Source organism: Protopterus annectens, chromosome 13.part0, assembly GCF_019279795.1.
Source record: "Protopterus annectens isolate FY-2018-M chromosome 13.part0, PAN1.0, whole genome shotgun sequence".
In the NCBI taxonomy this organism is placed as follows: Eukaryota; Metazoa; Chordata; order Ceratodontiformes; family Protopteridae; genus Protopterus; species Protopterus annectens.
In genome coordinates this window covers 1138143572-1138155982 of record NC_056747.1, presented here as the reverse complement: position 1 = coordinate 1138155982, position 12411 = coordinate 1138143572, and the positions used below count along the sequence as shown (strand labels likewise).

Below are 12411 nucleotides of genomic sequence, written 5' to 3'. Positions count from 1 at the left end.
ACAGAGTACAGTGACAGAGATTTTTGTTGGTCTGTGCATGGCACATGCTTAGTTAGAAACCTCTGAGGTCTCCAATTGCTGTAAGTGCTTTGTACGGTACATGCTGAGTGGGGCATTATACTCAAATATGGGCCAGATTAGTGACTAGTATGCCTTTACTGATCAAGTGTGCTACGTATGAGGCCTTCCTTACTACAATAGACACATAGTGGTCAAAATTAAGGTCGCAGTCAACTTGTGATTCTAGGTCCATTACCATTTTGTGGGTACTTAGGGTATTGTTGTTGATTTGATAGTATGAAGAGACATATTTGTGCTGAAGGGAATGATGATGCATTTCTTTGTATTCAGTTTGAGATCGTGACTATGACACCAGTCACTGGTTTGTGTAAGACCCTCCTAGAGTATACTAACATCATTTGGGGATTCAGTAATTGCACCTAGTTTGCGGTCGTCTGCAAACTTAGTCAGCCACAACCCCTTAGTTTTGACCTGAATATTTGAGAAGTATATACCAAACAGTAGGGGACCCAGCACTGACCCCTGTGGCACCCCACTGGTAACAGGTATGCTGGTTGATGTGGAGTCACCCCATTTTGATAATGTGTGTCTGGTTTGTGAGCCAGTTGGTAACCCATCTTACAATGGAGAAGTTTACATTGTTTGTAAGTTTATCGGTATGGGAAGATATCATTGCTATCTTATACAGGGGTCTGCACTCATACAATGCCCCTGTATACACATACATATACATATAGGCATGCACGGATGTAGTATACAGACATATGTACTTATGCATATAAACACACACACACACACACACACACACACACACACACACACACACACACACACACACACACATATATTATATATAAGGAAACATATACAGCATAAATAAAGACCAAACTGTTAGAAAGTGCTGTTTTGAATACCACTTCTTGCTCTTCTGAGCTGACTTTTCAGTCTCCCTCTTTGTCTTATAAGTGCCTGAAAAAAAGGAATTCATGTGAAAAGTCCCTCATTTTGGTTTCACTATCAGCAGTCACAATTCTTTTAAGAATACAGGTTATGAGACAGTCGTGTGCTGAGGACATGGACATGCTTTACCTTGCCAGTCTCATGTTTTTGTGCATTGCAGTCTTCAGATCATTCCCTTTACTAACACCCTTTGCTTGCATTATGTTACTGCCTTTTCTAAATGCCTATTGCATGCATCATGTCACTGACTTTCCCCAACACCTCTTACATGTATCATGTTATTGCTTTTCCCAACTTTTTGCACGTATCGTGTTATTCCCTTTCACAACACCTTTTATATGCGTCATATTTTTGCCTTTCTCAACACTTTTTGTATGCATTATGTTATTGCTTTTCTTAACATCTTTTGCATGTATCATGTTATTGCCTTTCCTAATGCCTTTACATGTATCATGTTATTGCTTACACCTTTTGAATGCATGTTATTATTGCTTTTCCTGACACCTTTTGCATGCATAATGTCATAGCCTTTCCTCACACCTGTTGCATGCATAATGTCATTGCCTTTCCTAACACCTTTTGCTTGATCACGTTATCGTCTAGTCTATCATGTTTTACATATATCATGTCATTGTCTTTCCTAGCACCTTTTGCTTGATCACACTGTCTGTCTCTCTTATCATTATTTACATATATCATGTCATTGCCTTTCCTAACACCTTTTGCTTGATCACGTTATCGTCTAGTCTAACATGTTTTACATATATCATGTCATAGCCTTTCCTCACACCTGTTGCATGCATAATGTCATTACCTTTCCTAGCACCTTTTGCTTGATCACGTTACTGTCTAGTCTATCATGTTTTACATATATCATGTCATTGCCTTTCCTAACACCTTTTGCTTAATCATGTTACTGTCTAGTCTAACATGTTTTACATATATCATGTCATTGTCTTTCCTAACACCTTTTGCTTTATCACGTTATTGTCTAGTCTAACATGTTTTACATATGTCATGTTATTGCCTTTCCTAACACCTTTGGCATATATTGCATAGTCATTCTTGCAAAAAGATGACTACTAATGAGCAGAGTTCCGGCTCATCACAGGACACACATGTGTAAACACACACACACACACACACACACACACACACACACACACACACACACACACACACACACACACACATACACATACACATACAAGGTACTCAGTCTATTAACAACATGAAGTATTACCAGTTCATCTATGGCATATCCTTGGAATGTGTAAGGAAACTGTAATACCCAGTAAAAACCCACAAAGACACAGGAGGACATGCAGACTGTGTAATTATCCAAATTCCACAAACTGACCTGGATGACACTTGGTCTGCCCATAGCAAACAAAGCTGGGATATCCCAAGTACAGATGTCATTTCTGAGGTATGGGGGGAATAACTTATCCTATTACAATGACTGCTACAAGGGGAAGCATAACACAGACAAATAACAATTTGGAGAAAGGTAAATATTACTCAGTAACTGCGCAGCCTTCTCCCACAAAGTGAAAACTAAAATATGACTATTTTCTCAGAGATTCTACCCCACTGAATGAATATTTTTTTTATCTTCTGCACCACAGCAGAGATGCTATGAATTATTGATCCTAGGTTGTCAACACAGAGACACGTAACCCAACATTAAGGCTGAGCAATGAAAGAGAAGGCTAAAACTAAACCATTTTCCTGCTTTCAGGTTTATGACCCCTACACTACAAACGCTATAGACTAAGACCTGCCCCTACACTACAAACGCTATAGACTAAGACCTGCCCCTACACTACAAATGCTATAGACTAAGACCTGCCCCTACACTACAAATACTATAGAATAAGACCTGCCCCTACACTACAAATGCTATAGAATAAGACCTGCCTCTACACTACAAGCGCTATAGACTAAGACCTGCTTCTCAGTTAAATACACACTGCTTTAAGTGCTACATTTCAATATATATGTTTGACAGCAAAAGGACACAATATGTCTATTTAGTTTCCCCTTTTTGAGTGAATTTAACTTTCTTCCTCCCCTCCATTCCCACCTTTCCTTTTCTCCATCTGCCACATGCTCTCTGGAATATCTCTGTGGATTCCTGCTTCATCACCCATTGCAGTAGTTCATTCCATGGGTCTACCACTCCCTCTATGAAAAAGTACTTTCAGAGATCCAGGGAGAAGTTAGTCCCTACAGTCTGCTGCCTGTTCCCCTTCTTGTCCTTCTGGCCTTTATAATTAGGATGACCCCTTCACATCTTCCAGTATAATCCTTTACACCAGTATACCCCCACCATCTCTACTGGTTTCAGGTGAAAAGAGCTGTAACATCTTTAGTCTCCAGTCATACCCCCCCTCGATCCCACTTTCTAGTGGCTTTCTTCTGGAATCCTTCCAGCCACGTGGCATCCCTCTCCTTGTCTGGCTTCCAGAACCACAACCAGTACTACTCAAGGTATGGTTTGGAGTCGATCGCTTGATGAGACACACTGGTCCTCTGTTTGTTGCCGCCACTGCCTTAACACTGTTGGTGACCGAGCTAGATAAGATCATCTCAGATCCCCTTCTTACTCTGTTGCCATTAATTCCACTCCAGAACTGACAATTCACAGCAGATATTCCATCAGATTGACACCTCATTACCGCATACACCTGCATCATATACCTTCCTTCTCGCTTTTCCTTTTGTAAGAAGAAATTCAACCTCTCCAGACACTCCTTATAGCCCTTATTCTCCACCCACATTATTCCTCTGCTAGACTTCCTCTGGACCCTCTCAAATAGCTTGACTGAACACAGTATTCACCTTGGGGTTGTTAGAACCCAGCTGAAGTTCGTAACACTGTCAAGATGTTTTTAAAGGTATTTCAAGGTGTGAATAGATGTTTGTGTAACAAGTCACAAAAAGATGTACATTGTAGATTTTAAAGCATATTCTCTTGGGCAGTAAATGGTGATGATGCCCAAATATCCTTATGACGTAGCGAAAAGCTACAGATGTTACAATCCATGATACAGAGTTACTTGTTATGCCTGTATGACATGACTAAGCTGCTTGTGGGAGAAGAAAGATTTAAAATATGTGACTGCAGTTGAACTGCATATACTATTGTGCCATTTTTAAATGGAAATGTTGCTGTTGCACCATTTTTTAGCTGCAGTTTAGTGATGAAATTCATCAGCCATGCTAGATCATAATTAAATTAAATTAAAGCTGAAGGAAAAACTAAGCCTTTATAATCCTGACGTATAAATGTAATTTATAGTAATGCATCAAAGCAAACAAAATAAGAAAAATGGTGCTTAGGTTTGTAAACTACAGTATTTCTAATTATTCTTGATGAAAGGGTACACCCGTAGCACTCTTATATTCTGCTGGTTCTTGTGTGTTTATATGTGCTCCTTCCAATGGCCATGGGTGGGACTGACCCTGGAAATTTTGCATAATTTTTTGTTGTTCGCTAAGCTACATTAACAGTATTCTTGGTGAGACCCTTTTGAAAAATATCAGCATATGGCGAAAAGACAAGAGTACAGAGGCACTTTATCCTCACTCCAAATCCCCCCCCCCCACCTCAAATTCTGCAACAGTCAAGTGGATGCTTTAGCTTGGTGATCCATATTTTTAAAATAAATATTTAAAGCACATACAATACAATCAATTAAAACAGTCTGTAACAGTTCTGATTATTTCCCTGAGAAAAACATCTTCATAAGTGAGGAAACCCTGCTCCACAGTTTCCTGTTTTAAAGCTTATATATTTTAAAGTCCATGGAAAACTGCAGGTAGCATTTTGTGCAACAGCTGGCTTTGAGTCATCAACCTGAAAAATAGACATAGTAGGAGCTGCATTTGGTCAAAGAAAAAAGTATAAAAAATATCTTGGGGAAAGCAATTTCAGAGTGCTAGTGATCCCAAGAATGTATGTAAAAATGTAAAACTTGTCTTGTCATCAGGACAGAGAGTAAACACAATGGAAGATACAGTTTTAACACTTTGGGTGTCCAGATCCTGTCCAAATAAAATCAGGCTGATGTCCACCATTCTTTTATAAAAGAGTGACAGAGTTCTTCAATAACACAGTTATTTCCTACAGGAATATGAAGTCCAATGGCCCACTTTTCTGAGTGTCACACACTTTTGATCTTGATGTGAACAAATAGTGTCGCTGGTCCTGCAGCGGTACCATCTTTAGAAAGTAAGTGTATGTGACGATAACCTAAAAAGAAATAGAAGAAAAATATATTGTTTAATTTTTTTTAATTAAATCCCTACAATAAAGGCACTATAAAGGTATTATTACTTTTTAAGTGTCTTTTTATTCAGGCAAGCCACACAGGCTGGTATTAGACATTGCAGTATCCAAACTCCCTGCCACACTTTACTAACTCCCTAGCAACCATCTTCATTTGACATGATACTCCTTTAAATACTTCTTTCTGTGGTAAGATGCTGGAATCCTGCACTTGTCTATGTAAACGAAAGGAGTTTTCTGCTTCCAACCTTGCTGTACCATGCCTGGCCCACCCTGCAGTGTGAATAAGCAGGCATTTGTGCTCTGTATTACTTCTGTCTTAGACACTGGCTAGAAATGACAACTTTTTTTTAGCCCTTTTCAGGACTTGCCCAATGATTTTCTTTCCTACAATTCATAACTCAAATGGTGTGCAGTATGTTGCGAAAAAGTAATCTTGTTGCACGATCAAACAATTAAATCAATACTCAACAAACTAGCACAGTAGACATTAAATCAGCATGAATCCAATATTCCCTCCTACATTTTATCTAGAAGTTTCAAACAATCAATAGACGCATGGTAGTTCTATGTCTTCTAGCCTGGAACAGACTCTTGATATTCTTTTAAGTATTTTTTTGACCAACATATTTAAATTAAATTGACTTTTTAAAAAGAAATGCCAGTGTTTGGCATTGTCAAATGGAGTGTTCCTTACAGCAGTCAGGCATTTTCCAGACATCTAAGCTACTCTTTCAGCTGGCCTTTACAGGGCACATTGCTTTTTCAGCTTATTATTTGGAGCCGAGCTTTTCTATTTCATGACCACCAGATGACTGGATTGCATTGCTTTTCGTATGAAAAACAAAATACATTGAGTCACTTCTGTTATACACCTTTTACTGTTAATAACAGTAACACTAAAACTTTATTAAGATGCTGCACTTTATATTTTGCATAATCATTGCTTGCTGACTTCTTGACGTCTCTGAGATTCTCTTATATAACATCATTAAGCTGTTTGTGAGAAAAGAAAGTAGACTCAGTTGAATTGCATATACTGTCTTACCACTTTAAATTAAAATGTCACTACTTCAGGTGACTTCATTCTGTATTTAAACACTGGTGATCATTTTGTAAGTTAGGTTAACTGAAAAGTTTAATGTTAGCAGCAAAATCAGTTTTTTGGTTATTTACAACTCTTAGATGAAATAAAGGATTCAGACTGATTTAAGGTCTGTGTTGGTTTGATGACTGCTGTTTTCATTGTTTGACTGTGTAACAGAATTTGTTTTTGCAACCACACCATGTACTATATGGACAGGGTTGCCAGATTTCCAACCAGCCAGGTAGGGACAAAAAAAAAAGGTCTTTCACAGCAAGTGAAGACCAAAAAAAAAAAAAAAGGTCTTTAATGCAGAACAGAGTTCCACATTAAAGAACAGTAGCTCTGCATTAAGCACAGAGCTTCTCGTGTTTAATGCATTGCAGTTCAGTTCGGCATTCAACACAAGTAGCTCCGTGTTTAGCGATTTTTGATTAGCCCATATACCGGCATAATGGCCAATTAAAAATCAATAAACACGGAGCTACTTCTGTTTAATGCGGCACACAAGAAGCTCCGTGTTTAGCGATTTTTGATTGGCCTGTATGCCAGGTATACAGGCCAATAAAAAAAAAAACAAAGCGGAGGCTGGCCGGGATTTAAACCGGCAGGGCGGGACTCGGGATCAGGCTGCTGATCTTGAGACAGTCCTGCCCAAAAAGGGACATCTGGCAAACCTGTATATAGATTATGATTTTAGGGCTCATTGCTGTGCTGTGCTGTAAATGAGATTGATTTATTTGGTGCAAGAAATATAAAGTCTCCAGGAAAACCCAATAACTTGAACATGGATTGACTTTTTTGAATACCATAATATAGAGCATACCTCTAAACTGTGCCGATTTTCGCAGCATGCCCAGAGTTTTGCCTTGTATTTTTGGTCCATTTTTCATAAAATTGTGGTTTTCTAGCAAATCATTGGCAAATTATTGAAGATTTAAGTAAGGAAATAATGACAGACATTTGAGTTTCAGACTTCATACCCTTCAGAAAAGAGTCTACTTTATAACGATGAAAAATCAGAATGTCGAATGCTCACATGAGCGGAAATGCAAATACTCAATGTTGGTATTTTATGATCGCACTACAGTGAAGATTGGAATATTTGCCCTGTCCTCATTGTAGTGCGATCTCAGAATTGGAATATATATTTAGGGGGGGTGTGGGGGTGCAGCCCCCCACAATAGCAATTTAGAGTATTTGAATTTCCGTTCATGTGAGCGTTCAACTTTCTGATTTTTCGTCATTATAATATAGACCCTCGGAAAATTCATGCTAATGCAAAACCTGTTATTCTATCCACTTTCTATGTTTGTAAGAGCAATATTTAAAAATTGTCCCTATTTGTGGGCCTTTGTATCCTGACATTTATGGCTTTGTCCAGATTTCTTGCGCTAAGAGCGTGAGAGGTATGATAGATTGTTGTGGAGAAACACATTACTTTTTTTAAGATTCTAGCTATTCCCTTAGATGAAGCACAGAAAGATATATTAAAAGGCTTAAATTTCATCCCTTCTTTCATCACTACTGAGTTCTAATTTATTTTAGAGTTTAATAAAAACTGTAAGTTGTTAAATCTGCAGCTCGGGTTTAATGATAAACAAGCGTAGAACACTAAAACTTAACATATATGATTTACTTGAGCTACCTTATCAATTTATTATATGTGTATTTGAGACCAATATAATAAAGGAGCTACCTGACAATACTAATTATATTTTTAAGTGGCAGGGTGAGGAAAAAAGAAAAAAAAAACAAAGGGCCCAGAGAACTGCAGTAGGGAGGGGAGTTGTTAGATTAGCATGAAATTGCATATGATAATAAGGTACTTGTGCAACATTTTGAAACTAATTATTATTTTAAGCTTTCATATGACCCGGCTCCCATCTTTTAACATCAGGTTTAGGAGCTTTTGACCTACTGGGTTTACCAAAAGGTCAGTGCTATCTATCTATCTATGTAATGAACAACAGGAGGTATTCCCTAAGCCTCATTATTTCAGCATTATATCCAAGATGAATAAGTCTCTAAACTCTCTCACTGGATAGTCCACAGTATCAAGTAAGGTTCTTTAACAGAGCCAGCTCCAGAAGCAAAGATAGCAACACAAGCCTTACAGTCAATGTCAGAGCTTAAGGTCTTCAACAAGAGTCTTCTTCACATCAGTGATGCTCACATGAAGTTAAACTACAGGAACTTTCAAAATATTACATTCCTTGGAGGTTGATTTACAAAATAAGAAACTGAAGAAGTATGACATTAAAGTTTATTAATACATCAATGTTATGCACAACGTCAGATAGAAACTACTTAAATACTGGTGGTACATGGATGATTTATGCACCCTTTGAGTATAAAGATTTTATTGACCAATTGTTTAATGGAGAGTATTATTTACAACAGAAATTTACAGCAATGGTGCTTTTCTTTGCCATTGTATATGCTGATTTATTTATGAGGTACTTTAAATACATTTTATCCACAGTTAGAACAATAGGTATCTTATCCAGATAAATATGTGGTGGTATTACTTACTTTAGTGATTGCTAGATGATATGGTGTGGGTCTATCACTGAGTTGAATGGATTTTGGAATATATTAACAATACATGCAGAACATTTTACTATTGATTTTTAAGATGTTAATGTAACATGTTCTGGGTGGCACTATTAAGACATCTATATATTGGAAAGTATTCTCAAAAAGTTCATTATTATTGGCAACTAGCTGCTTTTCTACTCATATGGTTAACATACGAAAATTCCAATTCATTAATATTCATTGTATTTGCTCTTTGGATCAAAAATATCTATCACTTGACCTTCACCATAGATTCCACTACAAGGCCTGTCATACACGTCATCTGTTCAGGATCAAGTCAGAGGTGGATAGGATGTCTAGGGCTAATCTTTTAATATATAAGAAATGTGAACCATCAGGTAATGTATGGTAAATACCCCTTGTTTCATCACCACTTATGGTACCCATATTACTAAGATAAAATCAGTGGTACAATCATCTTGGCCAGTTCTGCTCAAGGAGCAACATTTTGGTTGCATTTTGCCAGAAACTTGCAGCTTCACCTACTTTAAAGGGAAAAGCCAAAAACAAACATTAGGCAAAATAAATGAACCAGTTCATATGTTCTGATGTCAACTCATACCATGAAGCTTAGAGGCAGCCTTTCCTTTTACTGTATGTAGTGACTGTCCTTGTCCTAAACCCTTGTGAAAAATACCATTAGAAAGGCAGTCAAATGTTTAGATATACAAGTCTTGGTTACATGTGAGACAGAATGGATCAGCTACCCAGCTAGTTGTATGTGTGGAGCATTCTAAATTTGCCAGGCATCATGTCCACTAAGACAGAGAATCAGGGAATATCTTAGTAACAGTAGATGTAAAAGAAGCTTCAAATGCTCTTTAGTGACATACATTACAGCATTTAACAGCCTCATTTACATTTATGGACATTCATAAGTGTCCAAACACACAACTGGATACTAACTTTTTACACAAAATTTGTTCCTGATCTTAATTATGTGTTTTGGGGTTTGCATCATGACAGTAGGATCTCTTATATTTACAATTAGCTGACAGATATTATATTGTATTAGGCTCTACTTTTAGGGTCTTGTACTATTTAGGACAGCTGTATTATATTCAGTCTCATCTTATGAACATGACCAGGTTTTTAAATGGTTTTGGAATTAATTTACATCTGTTCTATTTATTAATAAAAGTATATGTAGGTTATACCCGGGATTCAATAAAGCCTACACTAAGTGTACACTAAGTGTACGTGATATGTATTCAATAACATTCTTATCTCATTTTTGTGTTTTCTAGTCACTCAGAAAGATTACGCTAAGTGTACATGTAGTCTACACTTTGTGGTAACCTTTATGAATCCCTGTCAATATTTAAAGCAGCAAAAATATCAGTAGGAAAATTAAAATTAGAAGGAAGAAGGTGTGAGTTATATCTGTGTTATCTGTTCCTCTGAACAGTGTACACTTAGTCTGGGCTTTAGTGAATCCAGCAATATAACAATCAGGTGTGTGTCATAAATATGGTAGGTCTTTGTTTTCTAACCCAGAACAGGATTTCTACGGATATTGTTTGAGTAATTTTTTGAGCAATATATTTAAATTAAATTGCCTTTTCATTAAGTACTTTCAGTGTTTAGCATTGCAAAACACAGTATTCTTTATAGCAATAATGCATTTTCTAGGCATTTGATGTATTCTATCAGCTGTTCTTTACAGGGCATTTTGCACTGACCTCTTCTGTTTCACAATGACCATGTGGTAGGAGTGCATTGCTTTTCATAGGTAAAACAAACAATGTTGAGTCATGTTTTTGTATACCTTTTATTGTTAATTAGATTAATATTAACAGAGCTAAAGTAAGTTTATATATATATATATATATATATATACACACATATATATATATATATATATATTTATAGGTTCATAGGAGATTACTAGGCATATGGCTTAAGAGCCCTTAAAAGCCTAGCCAATATAACCTGATTTTATCCAATACATGGTCCCCAGAGGCAAGAGAATGGCATGGATTTGTATCTATGTATTGAGTATCTTACAGTTTGCCCCTGTCCATAAAGGCACAGGCACTGCCCCAGGTGTGAACTTGTTATTTCCCATCCATTGATCCAAAATGCATTTGAAGAGGGCCAGGGAAAGGCTCTGCTTAATGTGAATAGGAAGCCAGTTTCTCCAGCATGTTTTTTTTTTGAGTTGCTGACAAAGTTTAGATCCCTAGATCAGGTGACACTCATGCTGTCTGACTTGTGGACATGTAGCAGCTCCATCAAAGCTGGATTTGTGAGTGCTTTGTAGGTCAGGCATAGCTCACCTCTTAATAGTCAGTAGGACACAGAATAAAGGGATAGGGCTTTTAGTCTATCCGCATAGCTTATTTTGTTTACACCCTGTATTTATTTTTGTGAGGAACTTCTGAAGTCATTCCAGCTACTGTAAGTGCCTAGTCAAGTACATGCCTAGTGGTGCATTGTACTCAATTACTGGTCTAATAAGGGCTGAGTACAGTGGGACTATAATTTCCTTGGATCTGGATGCCATACCTTTACTTATAAGTTGAGCTATGTAGAAGGACTTTCTCACTACTGTGAACACATGACAGTCAAAGTTCAGGCTACTATCTAACTGTGTACCTATATCTGTCACCTCTAAGTCTAATCTTAGGGTTGAGCTATTGATGTTGTAATTTTCAGGGGTATTTGACTTCCCAATAGGTATGGTAATACTTTTTTTTTGCATTTAGTTTTAGACCATGGTTCTGGCAGCAATCATTTGTCTGATCTGCACCCTCCTGAAGGATACCTGCATTGTTGGGGGATTCAGTAATTGCCCCCAACTTGCAGTCATCAGCAAACTTTGACATCCAGAGGCCTTCAGAGAAGTATACTGAACAGGAATTGTGGCACACCACTAGTAATTGGCCTCTTCCTGCAGCTGGATTAGCCCACTTTAACCACACATGCCCTATCCGTGAGCCAACTGGCTATCCATCTGGTGATGTAAGGATTTATCCCCAGTTTTGTGAGTTGTGAAAATAGTGTCAAATGCCTTGGCTAGGTTGAGATAGGTGGTATGTACTGTTTTATCCTCATCACAACCATAGTGACTTTCTCAAAGATATCCACCAGATTCAGTAGGCGTGACCTGCCTTGACAAAGTTGAATTTGGTAGGGTTCAGTGTTTGGAGGTTTTCTATATCAGTTATCAGGTCCATGATTATTCTTGCATGACATTACATATAAGACTAGTCAAACTTATGGGTCTGTAATTTCCTGGGTCAGTAGATACTCTCCCTTTATTTAGATGGATGGCTGTTGCTGTTCTCCACTCTATCTGGAGAAAGCCATTCTGCAGGCGGTGGTTAAATAGAGATCCTAATGGGCCTGATAAATCCTGATTTAAACTGTTTAAGAGGCAACCTGGTATATCATCAAGCCTGAATGATATATACATATGTGTATGATTCTGTAATTAAATACAGATTAA

The 12411-nt window shown here is 37.5% G+C and overlaps 1 protein-coding gene across 1 annotated transcript in view; it reads right to left on the bottom strand.

The window, feature by feature from the left end:
- Nucleotides 1–4262: 4262 nt before the first annotated feature.
- The window catches only part of PLCD3 (phospholipase C delta 3), an 851201-nt gene continuing 843052 nt past the window's right edge, over nt 4263–12411 (bottom strand). Inside the window, exon 15 of the mRNA XM_044055119.1 lies at nt 4263–5239. Within this exon, the coding sequence (XP_043911054.1) occupies nt 5151–5239 (89 nt within the window). The 3' untranslated portion in view covers nt 4263–5150. The remainder of the gene's footprint in view (nt 5240–12411) is intronic.